Source organism: Drosophila bipectinata, chromosome 3L (assembly GCF_030179905.1).
Source record: "Drosophila bipectinata strain 14024-0381.07 chromosome 3L, DbipHiC1v2, whole genome shotgun sequence".
Lineage (NCBI taxonomy): Eukaryota > Metazoa > Arthropoda > Insecta > Diptera > Drosophilidae > Drosophila > Drosophila bipectinata.
In genome coordinates this window covers 3,215,293-3,241,624 of record NC_091738.1, presented here as the reverse complement: position 1 = coordinate 3,241,624, position 26,332 = coordinate 3,215,293, and the positions used below count along the sequence as shown (strand labels likewise).

The 26,332-nt window shown below is 51.9% G+C and overlaps 2 protein-coding genes across 5 annotated transcripts; one reads left to right on the top strand and one right to left on the bottom strand.

Moving 5' to 3' along the window:
• Positions 1–129: 129 nt before the first annotated feature.
• Positions 130–17,172, top strand: upSET (SET domain-containing protein upSET). Of its 3 annotated transcripts, none has more exons than XM_017244883.3 (8): positions 130–274; positions 1,171–1,400; positions 4,576–7,115; positions 7,471–7,976; positions 8,035–8,233; positions 8,296–14,777; positions 14,838–15,023; positions 15,082–17,172. In XM_017244883.3, exons 3-7 carry the CDS (start codon positions 5,158–5,160, stop codon positions 15,017–15,019), a joined length of 9,327 nt encoding a protein of 3,108 aa, XP_017100372.2. In that variant the 5' UTR covers positions 130–274; positions 1,171–1,400; positions 4,576–5,157; the 3' UTR covers positions 15,020–15,023; positions 15,082–17,172. The 3 variants fall into 3 exon arrangements, with proteins under 3 accessions (XP_017100372.2, XP_070136426.1, XP_070136427.1); XM_070280325.1 differs by lacking the exon at positions 130–274 and adding an exon at positions 329–376; XM_070280326.1 differs by lacking the exons at positions 130–274; positions 1,171–1,400; positions 4,576–7,115; positions 7,471–7,976 and having other exon boundaries at positions 8,188–8,233; positions 8,298–14,777.
• Positions 17,173–17,674: 502 nt separating this feature from the next.
• Positions 17,675–26,314, bottom strand: Ptip (PAX transcription activation domain interacting protein). 2 transcript variants are annotated; one of them, XM_070279882.1, is made up of 8 exons: positions 26,011–26,314; positions 24,378–25,730; positions 23,199–24,317; positions 22,647–23,141; positions 20,893–22,585; positions 19,547–20,836; positions 19,256–19,487; positions 17,675–19,197 (listed from the first exon to the last, which is right to left on the bottom strand). In XM_070279882.1, the coding sequence occupies exons 1-8, from the start codon at positions 26,083–26,085 to the stop codon at positions 18,594–18,596; spliced, it is 6,861 nt and encodes a 2,286-aa protein (XP_070135983.1). In that variant the 5' UTR covers positions 26,086–26,314; the 3' UTR covers positions 17,675–18,593. The 2 variants fall into 2 exon arrangements, with proteins under 2 accessions (XP_070135983.1, XP_070135984.1); XM_070279883.1 differs by having other exon boundaries at positions 23,199–24,314.
• Positions 26,315–26,332: the final 18 nt, after the last annotated feature.

Below are 26,332 nucleotides of genomic sequence, written 5' to 3'. Positions count from 1 at the left end.
GAAATATTTTTATTTATTTGAAAATTATCGGTTCTTAAAAAAGATACTTTTCCTTATCGATATATCGATAAAAACGCATCTATTGCCTAGAGATGAGCATTGCTTCTCGTTCCATCTGGCAACACTCATTGTAAATCGTAAGCGGAAAGTTGTGTTGTGTTGCGAAGAAAACGCGTGGAAATCAAGCTCTGAGACAGGAAAAAATTGTGAAAATAACTTGATACGTTGCATGCGAGCCCGGCAGCCGCAGCACTATGAAATTCACCCGTGAATCGTGTTAGTTTGGCCGCAAAGGCACTTTTAACTTACTATTTCTTATTAGCGTGTTGAAAAAAGAGGGAAACACATAATGCGAGAGGCACAATACGTGTGAAGCGTAAGTGCGAGCGGGATAACGCTTAACGTGTACTAGCAGCGGGCTATATATACATATTTATATATATTATTTGTATGAGTGTAGGATAAAGAATTGTTCAAAAATGTTAGTTTTTGAATCTGCCATTCTAGTGAATTAGTTTTAAATTAGTTAGCCGATAGGGTGCCAATAAGTTTCATATATCAAACTGCCACCTCGATCGGATTTCGTTTGAATCTTTTGCATGTGTATCTGGAATTTGATTTTCCAGGAATGTGGTTGAAGTTGTTGGAAACACCTCAAAAGCGATATTTTAGGGCCGAGTACATATAGTTAGCAATATTTAACTATTTTCTATTTTGTGTATATGTGCGCCAACATCCGTATGTACGAAAGTATAGATTTACACATACCTACATAGAGGCATGCACAGAAATACGTATGTGTGGGTATCAACGAATAGGTGGAAAGGCGAAATCGAAATATGTACGTACAGCATTTCAGAATGGTCAGAGGCAGAGTAATAGGCTAAAGCAGGGGAACAGTGCAACACGAAAATCAAGAAGAAGCAGACATCTCTGCGAACAAAATAAAATAGCCGATAATAGGTAGTTGGCAAGCCCACGCCACAAGTCAAAACGGCAACACTAGATATGCGCCAGGCCGGACACCATAGTCATCCCGCTCCCACATACGCTCTGGCCCCCACAAGAGTCTGTGTTTTCCTTCGCGTTTTATACCCCGTTTCTTGTGCCATACGGTATTATTAATAATAAAATTGATTAATCAAAGTGGAAACATTTGCTATATTGCAGGTAGTAAACGTATAAGACTGCGTCGCTACATCTTCTAAGTGCAGTTATTTAAAAATGTGCAAAAGAACAAAAATCAAGTGCGAATGTGAAAAAAATACAAACTATATTTGTTTCATAAAATCATAACTAGAACAAAAAGTGATTTAAAACCAAAGGAAAGAGCCGCGAAACTCTTTGCGATCCAAACAATTGTGCAAAATGAAGTAAATCACGAATCAAGAGAATAAGCGGTGAGTTAAAAAAAAAAAAAAGTGCGCGCGCGCAATACTAAACCGCGAAACTTCTGTGAACTAGCTAGAATTTTCCAACGCAAACGCCGAAAGACATTATTTGCGGTTAGGTGGGCCCCGCTAGCCGTAATTGTGGTTCAATGCTAGTCAAAGCGATTTAAATATTGCATTTGTTGATGCTTTGATTCTTTTTTTTTTTTTTGTAAACCTTTTTTTTTTGCATGCTGTGTCGCCATGTTTAATTGAACCGATAATATAGTGTACTCGCTCGCACACATTCGTTTGTTTTGCTTTCGATTCCGTTTTGTGCAACGTGAAGTTAGACGTAATAGAGCCCCAAGACACAGAGTTGCCAACCCAGGGCGAATGTTTTGTTGAATTTCGGAAATAAAAATATGTTTTGATGTGCGAATTATGAGATAATTTTGGCTGTAAATACCGAGCCGACACTCCCATAGAAAATTTTCATCCGAATGTGTATTCCTAGGCGTATTGTCATCTCTCCTACGTATTGACATGCGCATCAACTTTCGTTTTGGGCATGCAACGAAAATTGACAACAAACAATCCGCATATTGACACCTTTATTTTGTTAATTCGTTTTTTGCACAGTTGACGCCATTTTGGAATCACCTTGGTCCAATATCCAGAATGTTAGAACAGCGCAACGTTAATCGCATAGACTTTATTCCCTTTTCTTTGGTCTTGTTTTCGTCAAACTTTTTATTGCGTGTTTTCGCTGTTTGCCCGCTTGTACGCCTTGAAGTTGGCCGCAGTTGTCGCAGCGCGCATGTGTGTGTGTGTTTTTAGACCATTTGTCTCGCTCCTGCGCACTGGCTATCTGCTTCAAGTTTTCCTGTGCTGTGCTCTTTACGCATACGTGATTTTTGCAATTGTTATTTTTGCCAGTTCCTGGCTCTCTGTACGCGCGAATTTTCGCCACAAAATGAAAGCAAAAGTTGATAGACAACTTTTTGTGGTGCGCTTGTTTTATATTCTGCGCAGCGCAGGCCGAACTAATGCAAAAATCGCGAAAGCAATAGGGACCCAAATCGAGGCTTCGATAACATGTCCAAAGCCCCCCTTTGAAAGCCACCCCCTGGCACATAGAGATTGTCGCAAAGGGGTGGTCCCCACCCGCTCCCCATTTATGTGTTGATAATCTCACTAAATAGAGCACTGCGAATTGATCGAATTAGGCACACTCTATAGCGAGCCAAAGCGGAACAAATAAATAAATAAACTAAGACGCAATTAGTTGACACCGCGAGCAGAGCAAAAACTAACAAATGCCACCCGCCATCCGTATGCAAAAGCCAAAGTGCCAACCCGCCCATTGTGTTTGAACGGGAAAGTACATGCCAATGGGGCATGTCTTCCTCTACACAGTCACGTAGTCCCCAAAACTGTTAATAATCTAAACAATGGCTGGCACAACTAATATAAGCCGCCCACCTATTTTTAATTGTTCACTTTGATTTCAAAGATCGGAATAGAATTTTTCTCTTTTCAAGACCCTACATAGTTGGTTTGCATGTGTGAGTGCGTGACGATAAGCTTTCGTGTTCGCTTTCCTCCCACACCCCTACCTACCTCCCTCCCTCCCACTTTTATTTGTTCTACCTTCTCTAGCGATGCAACAAAAGTGATGGCAACGTGCATTACAGATGACCGGCCATCCTGCTCACTCCCATGGCCCCACCATGGGACAGTGGGGCCCATTTCGTGTGCTAGTGCTGTGTAATTTGTTTATGGCGCGCATTTTACTTGCTTTTGTTGTTGGGGTTGGGGTAGGGTTGGCATTTGCGTGTGTGTGTCGTTTTATTTCACCTTCTGGTCGGCCTGTGGGGGAGGGTGGGGGGTATGTGTGAAATTCATCTCTGTCCCACCCATGTATATTTATAACTAGCAGCTTCGTTAGAATTCTCAGATATGATTTCAGCGTGTGTGTGTGTGTGTAACCTAAATCAAAAATTACTGCAGCCACCGATCTGCCCCTGCCCCTGCCCTGCCTCCTACATCCGTACCGTTATCTTGCGCCGTCTCTTTTTGTTTCCATTGAGAAATGTGTAAAGAAACATGGAACGGAAACGAGCATATGTATAGTACTGTATATAGTACTCTTATCTTTGGGGTTTTTCAAAAAACTAGAAGGGATTTACATAATTGGCTAGGTGGTGCTGGGCAAAAGAAACTGAAGGTTACATAAGCACGTTGGACAGTTCATTCTGTGCTCCCAGCAGCCGCCAATTTAATTGGGGAATCAATTGCGTTGCTGCCAGTGGATCTATTTCAATTAGAAATTGTATCTACACACGAGTGCAGTGGTAGGCGCAGATTGGCGACCCAGCGGCACACAGACAGACGCACTGTCTGCGGCTGGCATATGAGTGTGTGCAGTTGGGTGTCCAAGTGCAGGCGACGACATGTAATAGATACAAGAAGAAACATGAACAGCGGCCAACGACAACAATAACAACAACAAATCTGCGCCGGATGCCAAGGCGAAATTAGTGCATTCACTTTTCGCTCTGCTTTGCTTTGGCTAGCTGATTTGCAATGCGAATGGCGCGCCAAAGCGGACTCACGAATAAAAGTCTAATTGGAAATGCAGGGAGCAAAACAGAGACAAATAGGTTGCATATTTATGGATTATATATGCGATTTACAAATAAAGACCAAGTCAAAGTCATATTATTGTTTCGATGAGCAGCTAAGCACAAAAACAGGTTTTCATAAAAGCCAAATGCACAAGTGCAGCTAACAATCCCTTGCTTACATTGGCGCACCTTTGGCTCTGTTTGGTTTTCCCCACCACCTCCTCCTCCTCCCCCTTTAGTTTTTCCGCTTCAAGATGCTGCGTTCAAGTTTAGAGCAAGTGCAGCAGCAGCAGCAGCAGCAACCACGAATCACATTCCAAAGAATAGACGCGGATATTGATATTTAAAATTGTAGTGCGCAGGCGCATTATTGGCGCCCGTTGGCAGCGCTGTGCTTTTTACAACATTACATAACTTGAATATAAGTTGGAGCTGGCAATGCCGCTCCCGACTGCTAGAGATGGGTGCCCAAACTTTATCGATAATCGACCCTCTAGTTGCGAAAATAGTGCACTTTCAAATGTAAACAGGACTCGATTAAATATTCATGTACTATATCCATTATCTCTTTGTAGGAACAACGAAAAATCGTTTATCATCCAAGCGTCTCCAACGAACAACGAGCAACAACAACGCAGATCCGATCGGAACACCAACAAGGATAAAGATCAGAATCGGAACCAGAAGGAAGGAGGAGGAAAACAGGCGTGCGCAGCGTAGCCAGAAGCTGAGAAGCAGAGGAGGAGGAGCACGCCGAGGAATCAATCGAATCTCTCGCACCGTTATGTTTGTGATGGCTGACAATGTGATGTGGCACAGTGTCGGACACCGTCATTGCAAATCATCGAGCAGCTTACTCCTACCACAGAGAGTCTCAGCGTCCGTCCTCCGAGCCAGAGCCAGAGGTTATGCATTGGGCCCCCAATGCTTTGGGGGCACACCCACGAACAACCAGCTACTTCAGCAACATCAGGAGCAACTGCATCAGTGGCAGCAACATGACGGCCTTGCCATTAAAGTAGTGTTGTGAAATCGAAACTGAAACCGAAACCGAAACCGAAGAACTTTACCGAACCGAGCGAGCGAGTGAACCGACTCTCTAAACCCACGTCTAATATTAGTTCGTTACAATACACCCAACAGCCGTCGCCGCCACCATGCCCATGTCCACCCATGACACGGTCTTTGTGGAGCCGGCCGTTAGCACCAGCAGCGGTGGCAGCAGCTCCAGTATAAATCGCGTAGGAGTCGGCGGTGGTCCCCAGCCGCCGCCCCCCCACATCGTCATCGATGGCAGCAGCCTCTCCACCCAGGCGCAGCTTCAGCGGATCATGCAGCGCCGCATGTCGATCAGCACCCGGCAGATCCTCAGCGCCAGCCAGGGCCAGCCCCAGACGGTGATGAATTCGACCCAGAAATACGCAGTGCGTACAGCGACCGGGACCACGACGGCTGCTACTGCGCCTGGCCCAGGCCAGGAGCTAATCAATCCTCAAATCTACAAGATCGTGACCACCGACGGCAGCACCAGCAACGTCATCATCGATGCCTCGGCGGCCACCCCGCCCCACAACTCCAAGCTGCTGCTCAGTAATCTCACGGTGCTCTCCAAGGGTGCGCCAGGTGTTCCAGGAGGTGCTCAACAGCAACAGCAGCAGCTCAACTACCTGACCGCCAAGGGCCTACCGTACGTCACAGCCTCGCCTGCCAAGCAGTCGGCCCAGCATCAGCCCCAGAAGTTCGGAAGCATTGGTGCCTTCAAGGCGCAGCAACAGCAGCAGCAGCAGCACCCCCAGCACGCCACCCTGCAGAAGGTGACTCTGGGCTCCAGGGTGGCCACTCGCCTGCAGTCGTATGTCCCGGCCACGCCGCCGCAGATAATCGTCCAGCCGGCGCAGCCCAAGTATGTGAATGCCACGGCCACCGCGGTGGCCGGCAATGCGGCGTTGCTGAAGAAGGCGAGCCAGAAGATCATGGTCAAGAGCGTGGGCAACATGCTGCAGCATCAACAGCAGCAGCAACAGCACCAAATACAGACGCAGCAGCTCAAGACTTTCATCACCCAGCAGCAGCAGCAACAGCAGCAGCAGCAGCAGCAACAGGCCTACAAGACGGTCGGTGGCCCGAAGGCAAAGTTCGTGAAACAAACGACAGCCCTCTCCATCGCCGCCATGCCCCAGCAGCACCAGCAGCTGCAGCCGGCGACGTACATCAAGCAGCCCATGGTCACAGCCTCACCCACGCCCGCCAAGGTCACCAAGCTGAACAGCAAGTATGTGCAGCAGCAAATCAGCCTGCCGCAGGGAACGCAGCTGCAGCACAAAACCTCGCCCAGCGGCGGCACCGGGTACGTGCTCCAGCAGGGGCAGGCCACCTCGGCCGCCGGCAGTGGCACCATCAAGTTCGTCAACTCGCACGGCACCGTCATCCAGCAGCATCCGCAGCACCAGCCGGCCACCAAGCGCACCCACTACAACAGCGGCGGCAGCAGCGACAACGATTCGCATGCCGGGGCGGCGGCCAACTCGTCCTCGCTGATCACCGACGACGTCATGATCGTCAACGGCACCCAGATGACGGACGAGCTGTCGGCGCGCATTCTCCAGAGCATGGCCCAGAAGTCGTTCAGCCAGCAGCAGCAGCGATACCAGCCGCCGCAGCCAGCCTCCGCCAACAGCCACATGCCACCGCCTACCCAGATCCTCTACAGCAGCGGTAGCGGCAGTGGCGGCACCAGTGCCACCAGCAGCAACGGCATAATGACCAGCAGCCCGGGGGCTAGTGCTCCTGGCAACCTACTCCTGGCCCATTACCAGTCAGCCGGCTCGAAAGTGTCCTCGCCCTCGTACCTCACGGTGTCCGGCTCCCCAACCGCGCCGGTCACTGTGGCGGCCACGCCGTCGGTGAGCATTTCGTCGCATGGCTTTGCCAGTGGAAGCGCCGCCATCTCGTCCTACATGTCCTCGGCGACGGCGGCGCGGCGCCAGTCGGTTAGTGCGCCCAGCAGCCGGTCGGCATCGCTGGAGCGGAAGAACCAAGCGCTCCAGCAGCAGCACGAGGCGATGAGCGTGGCCAGGAAGGTGCCGACGGTCATCGAGTATTACAACAAGCATGGGTAACTAAATACTTGTATTATTTTAATTAAAAGTTAGGATTGGAAAGGATTAGTAGGCTTATGAGTTATTGGGGGAATTTTGACAGTTTCCTGCATGGAAAAGATGGGAAATATAGGAAGGAGGTCAAGTTGGATCGAAATCAAATGGCTCGGAACGGGCGCACTCATCCGTTGGTGACAATCAAGTTCAATTATTTTCTTCGATTGTTGGATGTTTAGATTCCAGATCGATTAATATTTTGGCTGTCAAGCACCTGTTTCTGTTGCCAGTTTCATATTGTCAGTTGGAGAACTTAGCTCTCTAGAAAGGAACATCAAAGCGGAATCTCTAATCCAATTCCATTTTCAATTCCAGTGCCAACAGCAGCAACCTGACCCACAGCAGCAGCCTAAGTAATTTGGGACCCGCGAGGAACAGCACTACATTCAGCACTACCACGAATATAGCCGCGGCACCGGCTCCTCTTCACCTGGCCCCCGTAAACCCAGTCCACGTGGAGACAGCGCCCCAGTCCCCGGCCGTGGTGAAGGCGCCTCCCCAAGCGTCGGCCCAGCAGCTGGTTCAGTTAAGTGCCCACGACGAGGAGCTGTACATCGAGGAGGTGCGACCAGTGCCCGTGCTCACGCAGGATTTGCGGCTGCAGCAGCTGCACGCCATTATGCAGGACCACACCTACGCCTCCCAGCAGCAGCAGCAGCAGCAACCACCACAGCCATCTGCAGCTTCTAGCGCAGCGACGACCCCGGGAGCGGCACAGCAACCACAGCAGTGGTCGTTGGGCGGCATAGGAGTGACAGTGGCGGGAGCCCAACCAGTTCCCGCTGTTGGAGGCACGTATGCCAACTTCTATGGCCAGCAAAGTGAGTGGAAAGAATGGCATTTCTTTGGAATATAGTTAACCTTTTGTACTTCTTGTAGTTCCTCGCCATGTGACGGACGATGATGCCCATTCGGCCATTAGCAGTAGCTCCCGATTGGGTCTGGCCAGCGCCGACATTGATCCTGGAGAGGAGACGGAAACGGCACCCGAGGCAGAACCGGAGGACGACTCTGTGACGCGCTGCATCTGTGAGCTGACCCACGACGATGGCTACATGATATGCTGCGACAAGTGCTCGTAAGTCTTGGTTATCCTTTCAAGCTCTACAAACCTCCTAATATAACTATTCCCCACCACAGAGCCTGGCAACATGTGGACTGCATGGGCATCGACCGCCAAAACATCCCCGAGGAGTACATGTGCGAACTGTGCCAGCCGAGGGCGGTGGACAAGGCGAGAGCCCGCGCCCTGCAGCGTCAGAAGCGCAAGGAGCACATGATGCTGGTGGCCACCCAGGCAGCTAATGGAGTGGCGGCTGTGGCGGCCGGGACGACTTTCAGCAGTGGAGGTACTCTCGGCGGCACACCGGCCATTTCGGATGAGATGCAGCAGCGCCTGGCCTCTGGCTTGAATGGCGGCTATGCGACGGGCACCGGCATGTCCAAGAAGTCGAAGAAGACCAAAGACGGGATCAGCGGAGGGGCTAGCATAAAGAAGAGCAAGAAGAGCGGGGCTGGCGGCGACAAGAGCGGAAACTCCTCGCTGCAGTCCAGCGGGAAGACCGGAAAGAAGAACAGCAAGCGCAAGAGCAAGTCCGGTGGCGATGGATCCAGTGGCGGAGGCAGCAGTCCTGCGCTGACGGCGGCGGAGAAGCATGCCGCCAATCTGCGCCAGTGGATTGAGAACTACGAGTACGCCGTGACCAACCACTACTCGCCGGAGCTGCGCGCCCGCCTGCACGCCATCCAGAAGCAGCCGAGTCTGCTGCAGAGCATCCAGAACACGGAGAACAAGGCGCTCCGCCAGATTCAGCAGCAGATGTCGGGCGGCGGCGTAGGCGACCAGCTGCCATTGGAGCAGCGGGCGCAGCTCATCCCCTACGCGGGCGCCAAGGTTCTGATCAGCAGTGTAGAGCTGGCGCCCAATGCGCCCATCCACGAGCTGCGCGGAAAGTACATGCTGACCACCCAGTTCCGAACCCAGAACCCCACGATTAACATGAACACTCCTCCGCCCAACAACTACCTGACCAGCTTCAAGGCCCACAAGACGCCCGGCCAGTTCGTGTTCTTCTACCAGCTGCCGGGAGTGGAGGCGCCGATGCAGACGCTGCGGGCGGACGGCAGCGTGCCCCTGGCGGCCCAGCAGCCACCCTCCTACCTGAAGGGTCCGGAGGTGTGCGTGGACACGAGAACGTACGGAAACGATGCGAGATTCGTGCGACGCTCATGTCGGCCGAACGCCGAGCTCCAGCATTATTTCGAGAAGGGAACCCTGCATTTGTACATTGTGGCGCTGACCCACATCCGAGCCCAGACGGAGATCACGGTGCGACACGAGCCGCACGACCTGGCCGCCGTGGAGCAGAAGAAGTCGCACGCCTCTGTGGTCCAGCCGACGAGCACGCGGTGTGCCTGCGACCTGGGCAGCGACTGCCTCTTCGCCTTGCCGCTGGCTGTGCAGCAGCAGCTCCAGGCTCCACCCACCCAGCCGAGGAGCAGTCACCGGAACAAGTCCTCGGCGGCCGTCAACAGTGCGGCGGCCATTCAACTGACCATGGGCTTGGGAGTGGGGGTCGGACCGGGAGCGGTGCCAGGTGGCCTGCCGGGCTCCAGGAATCGGTCCACCTCCTCCAGCGGCGAGAGCAGCCAGATGGGCCTGAACAGTCCCCAGCTGGGGCAACTGAATCTGGGCTTCAAGCCATCCCCGACGGCAGGCACTCTGACGGGACCAGTGACGGGCGTGCTCTGCAACAGTGCCGGCAGCAGCAGCAGCACCGGCAGCAACAACTCCTGCTCGGCGTCCATGTCCAGTGTGCTGCACGACTCGGGCATCTGCACCTCCTCCTCGTCGCCTTCAGTGTCCATACCATCGCCCACGCCAGCGCAGCTGCAGTCCCCCACCCTGCAGCACCAGCAGCAACCGCAGATGTCCCTCCTGCAGAGGAGTCCAACGCAGCAGCAGCAACAGCAGCAGATCTTGGCTGCTCTGCCCACCCCGATGCTCACCCCCATGCTGTCGCCCCAGTTGCCCAAGCCCCTGCAGCAGCATGTGGTGCTGCCCACGCCGCACCAGCCATCCCTGCTGCAGCCACACCACCACCAGCAACAGCATCAACAAGCTCAGCTGAAGCACCACCAGAATCAGAATCAGCACCAGAACCAGCTCCAGCCGCAGCATCAAGAGCCCCTGGCCGTGATCGCAGCCGCTGCGGCAGCCCAGCAGCCCATGGCCACGTGTATTGTGCGGCAGTCTCCGCAGCAACAATCTCCGAAGGCCCCACAGCCCCAACAGCCACAGGTGGCACCTCATCAGCCACCACAGTTCGTCAGCAACGTGCCGCAGAAGCAGCAACTCCAGCAACACCAGTACATGGCAGACGAGGCCAGGATGGCGGTCAGTGCCTTGCAGAGCTTGCATGCCACGCCCACGTCGCATGTGTCTGCGCCCATCAAGGTGACAGTCCAGCCCCAGCAGCAGGCCCATCCCCAACAGCAACAGTTGCAACAACCGCATCCTCCTCAGTCGCCCCAGAAACAGCAACAGATTCTCTACCCAGCTGGAGTCCAGACCATTCAGGTGACCACACAGGCAAAGGTCACCACACCCACAAAGGTGGCCACGCCCACGAAGAGCTCCCCCGTTGTCAACAACAACAACAGCGTGGGAGGAACCATGTCGGCCAAGAAGACGCCAGCCAAGCAGGCGGCTGTGGCGAATGTTACCACGCCAGGATCAGCCGCTTCTTCGCCAGCCGACTCAAAGGATGAAGACTTGTCCAGCGCAGGAACCACGCCCACCACTCGCACCCCCGCCAAGGACAAGCCCAAGCAGTCGCGGGAGGACCGCAAGCTGGAGGCGATCCTGCGGGCCATCGAGAAGATGGAGAAGCAAGAGGCTCGCGGGAAGAAGGAGACCCGGCAGAGCACCTCCTGCAAGCGGCAGGCCAGCAACTCGCCCGCCTCGCCCAACAAGCGCAGCAACTCCAACTCCATTTCCATCAGCGAGGACGCGGATACGCCCACCAGCTCCACCTCGGCTGCTGCGGCGGCGGCTGCCCAGCGCCGGAACAAGAAGAAGCGGAAGGTGAGCCGCAGCAACAACAACGGCCTGAACAGTTCCGGCAGCGGCGGCAGCAACAACAAGCGGCGGAAGAGCATCCTGGTGGAGTCCGACGGTGAGTCGCACGCGCTGACCAACTCCGAGTCGGAGGACCAGGTGGTGCAGCACCACCACACGGGATCAGAGGACCAGGCGGCGGGCATGCTCCTGGCCTTGGCGCAGAACTCTGGCCCGGCGTCGAATGAGGCATTCAAGTCGCCATCGTCGCAGTCCCAGGGCACAGCCGTGAGCAGCGCCTGTCTTCTGATCGAAGCTGCCATGGGGCCGTTGGAGCAGCAGCCAGAGCCCATGGAGCAACCGTCGTCGTTCAAGTTCCCGCCCGGCGGGGCCAAGACCAAGAAGACCCTCATGTCCAACTGGTTCCAGCAGACGGAGTGCGAGCAGCAGCCCACCTCCGGACTGGACAGCCTCGTGCAGGCCGCCATGAGCGAGATCAACGGGGACCGCGAGCAGATGCAGGCGCAGTCCTCGCCGGCTCCGGCCCTGCTCAAGGTGGAGCAGTTCATCCACCAGGCGGAGTCGACGAGCACGGTCACTCCGCGGGAGCAGCTCCAGCTGCCGTTGCAGAACAACTCGGTGAAGAAGCGGTGGCTGCGGCAGGCCATCAGCGAGGAGACCACGCCGGACGAGCAGCAACAGCAGTCGTCGACGTCTGCCACACCCACTCCCACCCAGCCGACGCCCAGTGTGTCTCCGTTGGCCAATGGATTCAGCACACCCCTGAAGAAGCGCCGCCTGGTGGTGATCAGCAATGGAGCGAGTGCGGAGGCGGAAGACCCCCAGATCGATGTCATCGGCGAGCCCAAGGATGAGGCGGACGAAGAGATCGTGAAGATAGAAGCGGACGTGGATCCGGAACTGAACCACCAGGAGCAGGACGACGATGTGGATATCTTGCGGTCACCCAGTCCGGGAACCCACCAAATCATAGCCGAGGACAACCTGGTGAAGATCGAGCCCGAGGATACGAGCCCCGCGGCCAACGACGTGAAGATCGACGTGGAGCGGGAGGAGAGCCAGGCCTGCGACAAGTTCGAGGAGATGGTCAAGGTGAAGCGCGAAGAGGAGGAGCAGCGCGAGCAGCAGAGTCAGCAGGAGCAGCAACTGAACCGCGAGCCTGTTCAGCCCAAAGTGGAATCGCCTCCAGTGGAGCTCAAAGTGGAAGAAGCTGACGTTAAGGTGGCACCCAAGTTGGAGGCAAGTCCCGAGAAGATGGCTCCCAAAGTGGAAGCTGCCAAGGATGAACCCAAACCTGGCGAGTCGCTTCTACGGGCGACAGCCACGGCCACTGCTGCTGCGGCGGCCACTCTGCTGGATGTGGGCAAGGTGATGCTCAAGACGAGGACGCCGCCATTCAAGGCTGAGGATGAGCCCCAGAAGAAGAAATCAAAGGTGGAACCAGTGGCTGAGGTGTCTGTTGCACCGACCGCTCCTGAACCTTCACCTGCGCCAGCTTCTGCTACAGCTCCGGCTTCTGTTCCAACTCCAGCCCCTACTCCCGCTCCAGCTCCTGCACCTGCTAGTACCAAAAATCTCAGCGAGCACGACATACAGGAGCGTCTGCTGTCCTTCCATGCAGCCAACATCTCCTTCCTTCAGTCTCGGAACAAGAAAGCTTCCTCCTCGGCCTCCTCCAGTCAGAAGAGCAGCGTCATTAGCACCGCTGTTACTGCTGTGGAGCCGAAGAAGGCGTCCAAGGAGAAGGACGAGAAGCGGGAAAAGGAGAAGCAACTGAAAAAGGCAAAGAAGGACAAGAAGAAGTCCAAGGAAAAGGACAAGGAGAAGGAGAAGGAGAAGGACAAGGCTGCCGCCGGGACACCCAACGTGGCGGAGATCAAGAAGAAGCCATCGCAACCAGCCGCCAAGGCAGCAGCCGACGTCAAATCCCTGCCAGCTCCCAATGCTGTGCCACCAGTGACCACGGCGAACGGCAAAACGAAGCATGTGGAGCCACCCCAGCAGCAGCAGCAACAGCAGATGAGGCGTCGAACCATGTCCATGTGCGTGACTCCCGTCACCCCTGCGGCCCCCGTTTCAATGCCATCTCCACTGCATGGCACTCCGCCGACGGCGAAGAAGCGGCAGACCAACTTCGAGCAGGAGCTGACCAAGCCGAACAGCCAGATCCTGAGCAGCAGCATCCTCCTGAACAGCAGCAAGACCCAGAACACGCCGCTGACAGCTCCGACACTGTCCACGGTGCAACATCAGCACCGGAAGGAGAACAACCACCAGGATGCAAATCCCAGCAGTGGATTGGCGGCAGGAGCAGGAGCTCCCATGAGTCTGGCGGCGGCGATAGCCAGTGGAAAGCTGACGGCCATCAGCCGGCGGCGGGAGTCCATGTGCGGCAGCCGGCAGCAGCAGGCGCTCATCGCGGCTGCCCTGAAGAAGGAGAAAAAGGAGAAGAAGAAGAACAAGAAGAAGGATCGGGAGAAGCAGAAGCACGAGAAGCAAAAGGGCAAGGATAAGGACCGGGAAAGGGATCGGGACAAGGACAAGGAGAAGGAGAAGGAGAAAGACAAGGAGAAGGAGGGCAAGCAGAAAGTGGTGGTGAACCACATCCAGAAGCCGCCAACCCTGGTGCCGGTGGCTGCCAGTCCAGTTCCAGCTCCGCCGGCACCCAGCCCCATCTCGGTTGTGACGCCCAAAGCAGCTCCCATTCCAGTGCTGATCACTCAACCCACTCCGGCTGCCGCCTCCCTGCTGAATAACTGCGCGCCCGGAAAGATCTCCACGTTGCCCTTCTACAACACCATCTACGGCAAGTTGCAGGATCCCCCAGCGGCTGTCAGTGCCAGTGGTGGCAGCAGCAACAGCATGCCCAGCCTGGCCGAGTACCTGGAAGCCACCAAGGCCAAGGCAACGGCTCCGCCGGCGATCAAGCTTCCGGGAGCTGTGCCAGTCACCCCACCGCCAGCACCACCAGCTGCTGCTTCTGTGGACATGCCCCCACCCACGACCACCCCCTTGAAGCTGTACACCCGGACGGCCAGCCACGATCCGCGGCTGAATCCCAAGCTCACGGTGCCGGATCCGATGCCCATGCCCAAACGGAAACTCTCGATCAGCGAGTACAGGATGCGACATAGGCCTTCGGTTGACACGGCTCCTCCCACCACTCCCACCACCCCCACAACGCCCACCACTCCAACCACACCAACTGGTTCCGGTGCGGACCGGTGCTTCGCCAAGCCCCAAACCATCAACAAGTGCTCGCTGCAGTCGCCAGAGCGCTACCAGGCGGCGATGCGAGAGCGCCGCAACTCGATCAGTGTCCACCACCAACCTGTCGGCCTGAACAACAACAGTGCTGGCGGCAGCAGCAAGCTGGGCGCAGTCAAGGGCAGCGGCAACCACCTGCAGCAGGCGTTGGGAGTCACGGGAAGGCTGTCGGGGAAGAGTGCTGGGCTGGATCACCCTACCACCACTCTGGACACGGTGAACAGCATACTGAGCACGGCCCAGAAGCTGCACATGTTCGACGACAAGCCAAAGGGTAAGCATGCAGGGCGATCTCTTGTGGAACCAAGTTACTTAACGAAATGCCTCCCAACAGGTGGCCACTTTAATGCTGCACCCACGTTGCTGGAACAGCAGCAGGAGAAGATGAGCGAGCGATCGCGATGCCTGCAAAGGACTATATCCTGCGACTCGCGGGTGATAGAACGCTTGGGCGGAGGAGCTGGCGCAGCGTGTGCCTTGGAGAAGGTGACGACGGCTAGACGAGATGGCATATGAGGCAGTGAGTAGTCGGAACACAGTTACCCAGAAGAGTACTAACCAAGATTCACCACCCACAGCAATTCAAAGACAGATGAACAGAGAAACATAATCCCAGTCAGAAATACGAAGAGTTAACAATCCAACATCGACCGGCTTGGTCTAGAGCTGCGATGGAATCACATTTTCTACATGAGATACTCACTTTCCTTATAAACCAAACAACACGAAATGAATCTTACTTTGTGTTGATTACCTTAAAAACTATATTTATAATTTTTAACGCCCACTATTGAGATCAGGAAGCCTACAACAGAATCACCAAACAAGCCAATCCAATCCAATCAATGAATATTATGAAACAGAAATACTTTGCTTAGCAAATACCTACATATATGGAATAGAAACGTATAGGAAGGGTGTTCTACTAAACTATTTAGTTATGTAATAGTCTCGTTTTTGTCGTAAATTAATTACCAGCAAGAAAGCATAAGAATATTTATGTACATACAGTAGAAGAGCCTCTATATAGCGCGATATACACATTAACTTACCTAGCTAGTAGATACAGATTAGGCAGCAAAACTTGAAGTTATACAGATGTTGGAGCAAACCTTGAATCGTTTAGTGATTAAATACGTATTTTTAGTTAAGTTACAAGGCTTACAAGCTAGTAGTAGCGAAAGGGTATATCTTATAATTTGTCAAACTTTTTGTTTCTGCTTTTGAAATACTACAATACTTATAGCCAGTCTTAAAAAAATGCAAGCAATACTAAAACAAAACTAAAGCTATGGCTACAAAAAAAAACAAATGTAAATAATATTTATAAATAGCAACAAAACAACCAAATTAAGGGAAAAAAACAAATGCAAGCAACTTGTTAATGTTGTCAGATTGTTAAGCAAGTAAAGTGTAAGTTAAACAAAGTACAAATCGAGGGCTAGAACAGAATTGGGCCGCAAAGACCGCGATTGCAAAGAGTGTAAATACTGACAGAACAGAACAACAATTTTCCGAAGCCATTTTCGTAACTAGGGCGTAAGTCTCCTCCCCTAATCCTAAACACAAACTAATATATGGGTGTACATATTAACTTTTTTAATTTGTAAACTCATCGAGTATTAGTCACTTTTCATCATTGAGTTTTGTACGTATTCGTATTCTGAGAAATGCCTCCCAGGGGATGTATCTTTTTCGAATAGATCCCTTGGGGGAAGCATTTCACATCTTGATTGTGGAATTTTTTACCTTATTTTTAAACTAAAACACGAAACTTTTAGAGTGAAATTAAACTCATTTTTGACCCTGTGAACATATTTGTTGTCCTATGCACTTTTGGCGGGACTTTTCTGAGAGAATAAGTAAACACACAATATTTAGCCATAAGTCGTGCAACATTTTTTAACGTATGTTTTTAAGGATAATGTAAAGAACTAGGCCTAAGTTTGTACATAAATATTACCTTGTAGTCTCACCATTCTTATAATTACCATTTAAGCAAAAAGGAGTTGGATTCATGGCAAGCCTTGTTTTTTTTTTTTTTTAACTTAGCTAACTAAGCATAAAGTTAATTTTATTTTCTGTAAATATGCAAATAAAACACTAAAGAATAAGTGTAAAAAATACTTAAATCAAGTGTAATAAGCCGATTTTATAAAACGCATATGTTGTTACTTTTTATTAAGCGATGTATTATATATACAACCCCATATACTATATACTTCTAGTTATCTATAAAGGCAGAAAGGAAATCCGAATTGAAAAAAGTTTGCAGTTTTCGTAATACCACATTTTTGATAGAAATAGATTAAACCACAAAAACACAAAACACACGAAATTATTTATAACTTATTTGAGAGAAGCAGAAAATATATCTAATCTTAATCATCATTTTTACTCTAACCTTAGATTCTTTGTAAGTGCGAATTTGAATTGTAAGCGTAAGCGTAAGCGTAGTGGTCTAGCATTAAGTCCAACTTGGTTTAACTGATGTAAATTAAATACGTTAATTGTTTATTAAACAGCCAACACACACAACACACCACGAGAGCAGGTCCCAAACGAGTCGCTGGACAACACGCTTCGTCTGTAAAATACATTAAAAACTAAAATTCTTTACCAATAAACAAAAAACCGAAAAACACGAATAAAATTGAAATAAAATTAAATTCAAATGGTGTTTTTAATTGGGGATTTAAAGGGATATTATATCCTTACAGCACTATTTAAGGGGGACATCTGAGTAACAGGCAAACAAAAAAAAAATTTTTCAATTTTCAAAAAACGTCACAAAATTGTTGATAAAAAAAAGTAAGCAATAAATCCTACGTGTATCGATAGCCAGTATAGTATATATAGTATACTATAGTATTCTGAGTAATACGGTTAAAATTTTAGATCGATAGGTTAAGAGTTGTTCAAGTTATGTGTTATGGCCAACTCAAAAAAGCGGTTTTGAGAAAAACGCGTTTAAAGTTTTAAGTACTGTGGGATATACCTGTGAGGCATCGCCGCAGAATGGAAAATTTCGACACTTAGACTCTTTGGCCGGACTCTATCTTTTGATATGTTATTTTTAAAACCCTAATGAATTTTTTAAGCGAAAAAAAAAAATTTTCGATTTTTTCAAAACTCTACTCAGATTACCCCCCTCAAAAACACAACCATTCCTTTATAGTTTTTACAAGTAAACATTTTATTTCATATATTTCTCGTACAATTCCTAACTAATATTAATATAATCTTTGAAAATATTGGCTCTACTAATGTGACAAGTACTTAGAATACTAATAGCCAGCAAATATCATGTTCTGTGAAACTTTTCGTATACTCCAGGCAATATATGCGTGTGATTTCCCACAAAAATATACTCGTTTTTAAAATTATTGGTCCTTACTCTAATTAAGGTAGATATTCTTCTTCCATCATCCTTGCACATATCGGTCGACTGCTCTCGTTAAATATTATTTCCACTCTTAAATTCGTATGTTGACTTGTATTTCGCTTCCATGGGATGAAAATGGGGGGGTTATTGGATAAAGGCCTCATCAAATGTTGAACATTTCCAATGTTATAGCATCAGGGACCGCAATGAACACAAAACTATATACTATATAAGCATGCTTATAGATCTACTCTTAAAGATACTGGCTTCAAAATCATAAATATGGTTATGGCTGGCTTATAAAGTTTCAGCTTACGGTCCCTCAATAATATTAGTAATTTCATCTAAAATAATAATGTTCAAAGATATTTGGTTTCAAAAGATTTCACTTTCTTCTTGACTTGATGGAGGCAGTGCATATTAAGGTTTCTTGGTTACAAACAAATACAACGGACACGCAGTACGATAAAAAACGTTGATCTTAACTTTAGATTCTTAGATCTTAACAACTAGATTATTAAGATTATTTACAATTTACAAAAGGGTAGTTGGATGAAGCATAAGACATTAAATAAAATGGATAAACAAGAGTATAAACGACAGTTACATATATAACCGATATGTATTCAAGACCCTAGAAGACCCTACTAGACCTCATCCGGTGTAACTGCTAAGATGTTCCTACAACAACCAGAAAACTCGGCGCTAGGACTTGTTGCTGTTGCATGCATTGACATTGTTATTATTGTACAGGTAGGGTATCAGATTCGGCTCGATCTCCAGCTGCTGCTTGAGGATCGAGCTCATGACAAACTCCGTGGACACAATGTGGCACTTGGGATTGCCGTGCCGCGTCAGATCCGCGCACAGATGCATGTCCGTTGGGCAGGTGACGATGATGTAGGAGTCGGGCGACTGGACATGCGCCTCGGCCACAGCCGCTCCGCTTCTCCGCTTCGCTTCCACCTTACCCCCGGAGTATTCGATCATCTTGATGATTTCCTCGCGCGCAGGGAATACGTCCGGTGTGACGTGGAAGTATTTCCCCGCAAACAAGGTATCACGAGTGGGTGCACACAGCACCGTATCCAGGTTGAATTGCAGGTTTTCGTCCACGGGTATGTGCTGGATGCGGTACGGATCGATTGGCACAAATTTGCCAGCCTTGGCGCTCTCCACGATCCAGCTGGACTTGAGAACATAGTCGACATGGCAGCAGGCCTGGATCAGCTTGCAGGTGCGACTCTCGCGTGTCATTACCAGATGAGTGGCGTCAGCGGGACTGTCCACCACGATGCCACCCAAAATTCTATAAAAGAATGGGAGATGGTTATATGATTTCAAAGGAAGGCATCCTAGGTACTTACAGAACTGCTTTCTTGAGAGATTCCACATCTGCCACCTGAGAAAATATAACCTTTGGCGGCTTGGTGGTTGTGGGGTATTCGAGGCAGACTATTTGCTCGGGCAGCTGCTCCTGCTGGAACGAGTTCATCTTCTGGCGCTTCAGCTTTTGTTCGCTGCTGTACGGATCGGATAGATGACGCTTCACACGTTCATGTGCCTCCTGGGTGAGATTGATGGGAGCTTTCCAGGCAGCTAAAAAAAGGGAGGATATTAATAAAAACTTCAAACAAATCCTTTCAAGAAAATATTACTTAGAAGATGTGCCACCAGATTGCATTCGATGCGGAATGGAGCCACCAGGTTGTACTGCTGGTACTTGGGGCTGTCGTACTGGGACAGCCCACTCAAGTTGCCAATGCAAACGTCACTGAGCCAGAGCGCGTTAACCATCGGGATGTTCCACTCCTTGGCGGCATTGAACTTGTTTCCCTCCAGCTGTTTGCAGATGACCACCGTGTTCACCTTCGAGAGGTAGGATGTGTAGATGGCGCCGCACTCCTCGGCCATTTGCTGCAGACGGACCACCTCTTCGCCCTCGAATCCCTCCGAGGTGATGATGTAGCGCTCAAGGGGCTTGCGGTAGCCAAACTGGCTGGGGAATGGAAGATGCAGCGGCTGCCACGGCGGCATCAGCTGTCTTTTGAGGCAGATGTCGCTCAGCCAGTAGGCCGTGACGCAGCGCTTGGCGTCCCGGAGGGCTTGCATCACAACGCCATGCCTCTGGGTTCGACAGATGACGTGCGTCACTCGGGGGCAGTACGTGCGCTCGATGTCGCCGCCGAACTGCCGAATCGTGTCCAGCCAAATGGGCAGCTCGTCGCAGTCCGTCTCGTCGTACTCCACAATGAAAAAGGTGCAGCCCACCAGGAAGAGATCGGCGGGCAGCTTCAGGTTTGGATTGTGGCCGTAAAACTGCGGCATGGGAATGGCCTGCTGGCCGGGTCGGGCTTGGATAAAGCCATGGGGCGGTCGCTGGACAGGGACACCCACTCCCACAGTCATTTGTTGCTGCTGCTGCGGCGACTGCGGCGGAGCCACAACTATCTGGTGCTGGACCAGGTGCTGCTGCGGCGTCTGCTGCGGTTGGGAAATGGCCACCACTCGGCGGCCACCAATCTGCTGCTGCTGAAGCATCTGCTGCTGTTGCAGGATAAGCAACTCCTGTTGCGTACGGGGTGGCCCGGCCACGCCCACTCCCACCCCAACAGCAGCGTTGTGCTGCTGGCCCATCATCCTCAGAGCTCCAGCCGCCGAAGGAGGCTCATGCTGCTGCGGCGCCATCTGCTGCTGCACAACCATCTGCTGTTGCTGCTGCTGGAGGAGCAGCTGCTGCTGCTGCTGTTGCGGTGCCCCAGTCACCACTACTTGCTGGACAATCTGCTGCTGAGGCTGCTGCTGCTGCTGGCCGTCGGGAAGCTGAATGAGTTGCTGCTGCGGCTGCACGCCGTTGTTACCCAACCGACTGCTCAGCATGTTGGCCAGTGCGGTCTTGGTCTTGAGGTTCATCTGCTGGGGCGTCTGCTGTGGCTGTCCATCGGGAGCTGGAAAAGATTCAAGATGTTACCTTCTCCCTTGAAATGTCTCATAATTGACTTACTCGTGGACGTCATCACCAACGTTTGGGTCATAATGTTGCCACTGCCTGGAGGACCCGCCACCACGCCACCAGCCCCCGGAGTGGTGGGTGTGGTTGGCTGCTGCTGTTGCTGGACAATCGTCTGCTGCTCTATGAGCTGCCCATTGGGGCCAGTTATGAGCTGCACTGTCTGCTTTCCCATCTGCTGAGGAGCCTGCTGCTGGATGGGAATCTGCTGGACTCGCAGTTGCTGGCGCTGCAGCAGCATCTGCTGGTTCGGATCGTTGGGATTGAAGGGCTGTTGTTGGGGCGATTGCTGCTGCTGCTGCGGAGGCCCCACGGCCACGCCAGGCTGCTGCTGGATCGGACTCAGGCCGGGGGTGCCACCGGCGCGCACCACCACCTGTCGCTTGCCCTGCTGCTGCAACCAGAGCATCTGCTGCTGTTGCGTCAGCCCCGGCGGCATTTGGCTTTGGACTATTATGTGGCCAGGTGGCACTGGTCCTGCGGGGCGAGTGGCAACCATGCCGCCAGGAGCACCGGGTCGCGGCTGGTAGGCCACTTGTTGGCGCAGCATCACCCGGGGCTTGTTCTGCTGGTTGAGCTTGGTAATGTACTCGGCCCGCTTGTGGGCGTCCAGGGACATGAAGTGGGCATGCGTCTTCTCGTCCAGGACGATTTTCTGTTGTTGCGGCTGTTGCAGCACTATCTGTTGCTGTGGCGCCACCTGACCCTGGCCTTGTTGCTGCTGCTGCGGAGGTGGCAGTACAATCTGCTGTTGCTGCTGGACTGAGGGGGGCTGCTGTTGTTGCTGGCCCGGCCATGAGGTTTGCGGGCGCAGTCCACGGGGAACGAACTGCTGGGGCTGCTGTTGTTGCTGCTGCTGCTGCTGCGGGGTTGACGGCCCACCTGGCAGCGGCGACTGCATTCCCACACTACTGGTGGGCGTTCCCGGCGTTACGGGACCCATTTGGCCAGAGGCCGGACTCTGCGGCGACCAGTGCGCCTGTGGCTGCATTTGCGGATGGTGCTGGGGGGACTGTTGTTGCAGCAGCAGTTGTTGTTGCTGTTGCTGCTGCTGAGGTGGCGGTGTCCTCTGCGGCAGTTGCTGCTGTGTGATTAGAACCTGTTGCATGATTTGCTGCTGCTGCTGTTGTTGCTGCTGCTGCGGATCGATGGGCAACTTTTGCTGCAATATCTGCTGTTGCTGCTGCTGTGGTTGTTGCTGCTGAATCAGGATCTGTTGCTGTTGCTGCTGCGCGCCCACAAGTTGTTGCTGTTGTTGTTTCTGCATAATTTGTTGTTGCTGCAAGTATTGCAACCTCTGAGGATCGCTCAGAATCTGCTGGTTGACAACGATTTGTTGCGGTTGCGACTGCATCTGCATTCGTTGCTGCTGCTGCTGTGGCATTATCGGCTGCTGTTGCAACATTTGCTGCTGCTGGACCAGTTGTTGTTGTTGTTGTTGCTGCTGTTGCTGCTGAGCTAGATTGGTCTGATTCACAACATAAACATTTTGGTTTTGCGGATTCTGAGCCAGAATCTGCTGCTGTTGCTGGACGCTGAGTTGATTGAAGTGCTGCTGGCTGATAATGAATGTCTTGCCTTGGGGCTGCATTTGCTGAGGTTGTTGCTGTTGTTGTTGCTGCTGCTGCTGCTGAACTCCCAGAATTTGGGGCTGTTGTTGCTGTGGCATCTGTTGCTGCTGGAGAGTCTAAAACATTTTCAAAACTATTATCTTAGATGGACTTTGAAAAGAAAATAAAACGCCTCACCTGTTGTGGTTGCTGCTGTTGTAGTTGTTGTTGCTGCAATTGCTGCTGCTGCTGCGGAAACTGTCCAATAATCTGTTGTTGCTGTTGTGGAGGTACTTGCTGCTGTTGCTGTGGCCGCTGAATGGTTTGCTGAATGATTCGCACTTGACCACCAGTTCCCAGCGCAATCTGTTGCTGTTGTGTGAATTGTACTTGTTGTTGCTGCTGTTGCTGTTGTGGCTGCTGTTGGGGCAGCTGTTGTTGTTGTGTTGGCTGCTGCTGTTGTTGTTGTTGGACATGCAACACTTGCTGCTGCTTCTGCTGCAGGTTCATCATGTGGCTCTGAATGATTTGCTGCCCTTGGGCCGTGGAAGTGTTAATAACATGTCGCTGAGTGATGACCTGTTGCTGTTGCACTGATTGTTGCTGTTGCATGATTTGTTGTTGTTGCTGCTGTTGTTGTTGTTGTTGTTGTTGCTGTTGCTGCTGTTGTTGAGGCTGCTGTTGTTGCATTTGCTAAAAATGTAAGTAATGTAAGTAAAGCCTTGAAAATAGAATTATTCTACCACATACTTGAGGAGCTTGTTGTTGCTGCTGCTGAAGAGGTGGCTGTTGCTGTTGCTGCTGTTGTTGCAAGGTTGGTGTCGTCGGCTGCTGCAATGGGGATTGTCGTGGCGAGGGTGTATGCTGCTGCGGCGGCTGTTGCTGCTGCATCTGCTGCTGTTGCTTCAGTTGCTGCTGCCGCATGATCAACGAATCCTGGTTGCTGCTCAGCGTAGACCGGCTGAGGACCTGTGCCACCTGAACGGGATCTGTTGGATCTATGGGCTTCTGCTGCGAGAAGGACTGCTGCTGCTGGCCCCCCAAATTCTGGTTCTGATGCATCTTACTCTGCATGGGAGGGGTCTGCGATATTTGGGGCGACTGAGGGGCTGAAATGTGTTGGGGACTCTGCTGTTGCTGCTGCTGTTGTTGCGCCAGTTGCTGTTGCTGCTGCAACTGCATGCGCTGCTGCTGATGGACGGGCTGCTGGAAGGGCTGCATCTGCTGTTGCTGCTGCTGGGGGGACATCATGGAGGGCGGTTGCGGTTGCTGGGGCGATCCCATCATGTGTTGCTGACGGCTCTGCTGCAGTTGTTGCTGGCGGAGGTGTTGCTGCTGGGCACTCTGGGGCGAGGGTGGCGGCGGCGGAGTCATCTGGGGAGCTGGAGACTGCAGCTGCCGGGGCGACTGGGGAGGCAGCATATTACTGCTGGCATGCTGCAGTTGTTGCTGCTGCTGCAGGGACGGCGAGGGAGTGTTGGGCGGCATCACCGGGGATCGGTTCTGCACCATTCTGGGGGATTGCTGCTGCTGGAGGCTCTGCTGTTGTTGCTGCTGCTGCTGTTGCTGCATTTGCATCTGGAGCTGTTGCTGCTGCTGCATTATTTGCTGCTGTTGCTGTTGGATTTGCCTCTGTTGCTGCTGCTGCTGGGGCGTGAGAGGCTGCCCGCTCTGAATTATTTGTTGGAGTTCCATTTGCCTTTGGTTCAGAACTTGCAGCTGCCGCATCAAGTGTTGATGCATGATTTGTGGAGAAACAGGCACCGATTGCTGCTGCTGCTGCTGTACAACTTGTTGCTGAACGATCTGCTGTTGCTGCACCATTTGTTGCGGCTGTTGAGGGACTTGCTGTTGACCGACTTGTAGCTGCTGGAAAGGATTATAGATATTGTTTAAAAGGATAATGTCTTGATTACCAAATAAACCTACCTGTTGTTGCTGTATAAGCTGCTGATGAAGTTGTTGGGGCGACTGGATGGGTTGCGGCGTGGTGGACTGCGGGGTACGCGGCGTTTGTCGTCCTGTGGGAGTGGTCGGCAGCCTTGGCGACTGCTGCTGCTGTTGGGGATCTTGTTGCATGATCGGTTGTTGTTGCTGCTGCTGCTGTTGTTGCTGTAACTGCTGTTGTTGCTGCTGCTGCTGTTGTTGAAGCTGCTGCTGTTGTTGTTGCTGCTGCTGAATCATTTGCTGCTGAATTTGTTGCTGTTGCTGCTGCTGAGCTTGTTGCTGTGTATTCTTCATCTGCCGCTGCTGCTGCAGAATGTTCTTTATCTGCTGCTGGCTCTGCGGTTGCTGCTGCAAGTTGGCGGGAATGATCTTCTGCTGCTGGATGATCAGCTGCTGCTGCTGCTGTTGCTGCGAGTGGGGCGGCGTAGGAGCCTGCGGACCCCCTTGCGGCATTTGGTGTTGCATCTGCTGTTGCTGTTGCTGAGGCTGCGGCTGGGGCCGCACGAAGACCACTTGCTGTTGCGCCGGTACAGGCTGCTGTGGCTGATGTTGCTGCTGAATTTGTTCCGCCGAAGCCTGCAGCTGAGATTTTATGCTGGCGATGCTCTTGGCCGCCGCCGTATCGTCTCCAAAGCCTAGAATATCCGATAGGGTGGGGGCGGCGCTTTGTTGTATTTGTTGTTGCTGCTGCAGTTGTTGTTGCTGTTGCTGCAGTTGTTGTTGCTGCTGTTGTTGCTGTTGCTGGAGTTGTTGTTGTTGTTGCATCTGTTGCTGCTGCTGAATTTGTTGCTGTTGCGCGGCAGCCTGCTGCTTCTGATTCCTCTGCTTCTCAATGGGCTTGAGGAGTCGGGGATGATAGGGCTCCGAGGGCAGGCAGCTCTTGAATTTAAGGCAGTCGGTCACCCAGTCGGGCGTCACAATGATTATAGCGTTCTTGGGAAGCGCCAGCGCCTTGTTGTAGATGCCCCCGGTGGCTGCTCCGCATACCAGATGCGTGTTTGTGGCCCCGAAGCTGTGTGTCACGACGGCGCCGTGGTAGGTCAGCATGGCGTAGAGGCGCCGTCGGTCCCCAGCCACCACATTCGTTATGGCGGCCCGAATTCCTCGCATGAGCCGCAACTGGTTGGGACTGGGATCGAAGGCCCGCGTCGAGGCCATCCGGCCCAGCTTGGCGCTGTGTACAATCCATTGCTCGGTCACTGGAATGGCACTGTAGAGGTCCAGGTTCATGGACAGCTCCTCCTCCGAGTAGTTGTTGGCACATATTAGATGAGTGATTTTGTCCGATAGGAATAGTTTCGACTGGGCTCCGCCGCTCTTCAGAAAGCGCTCAATCTACGGAAAGTAAACAAAGATATTAGCGTGTTTCTTCTCGACCAACAGAACCAAAACAAAATCAGTTGATTCTCCACCAACACAAGTGCTCCTCCACACACACATCCGCACCCAAACGTATACGATTTGCCGGCAACATTTATGGCGGGCATTTGGCAGTGCCCACGGCAGCCCGTCCGCCACGAGACACCCTGTGCGGACGACAGACGCACGTACACAAACACACCCACGCTTGGTAACAATGCCGTGCAGGAAAGGAAAAACGCTTTTTCGACCATACCTCATCGTCCAAGTTGCCGAGAACGAAGTAAATCACGTCCTCGAACAGCTTCTCGCTTATTTTAAGGTTCTCCATGAGGGGTGGCGCCTGGACCGGCGTCAATTTCACTTTTGCTTTGTTATTGTTGCCGCTTTTTCAATTCTGTACATTTCAACGCTGCTTTCTCCTTTTCACGGGCTTCAACTGTATGCAGCCGACTTGAGGGGAGCGCCAGCCGGTGTTTGAGTTTGAAAACTACTCAAATTTGTTATTGATTGTTTAAAAAAATCAAATTGCACTCCGTTTTTCTTTTTCTTTCAGTCGCTTCTAGAGATGGAGGAAG

Coding starts and splice junctions, on each gene's coding strand:
- upSET (XM_017244883.3), top strand. CDS start 5,158: ATGCCCATGTCCACCCATGACACGGTCTTTGTGGAGCCGGCCGTTAGC. Junction 7,116..7,470: donor GAGTATTACAACAAGCATGG/GTAACTAAATAC, acceptor TTTCAATTCCAG/TGCCAACAGCAGCAACCTGA. Junction 7,977..8,034: donor CAACTTCTATGGCCAGCAAA/GTGAGTGGAAAG, acceptor TACTTCTTGTAG/TTCCTCGCCATGTGACGGAC.
- Ptip (XM_070279882.1), bottom strand. CDS start 26,085: ATGGAGAACCTTAAAATAAGCGAGAAGCTGTTCGAGGACGTGATTTAC. Junction 25,731..26,010: donor TCGGCAACTTGGACGATGAG/GTATGGTCGAAA, acceptor TACTTTCCGTAG/ATTGAGCGCTTTCTGAAGAG. Junction 19,198..19,255: donor TCTCTCAAGAAAGCAGTTCT/GTAAGTACCTAG, acceptor ATTCTTTTATAG/AATTTTGGGTGGCATCGTGG.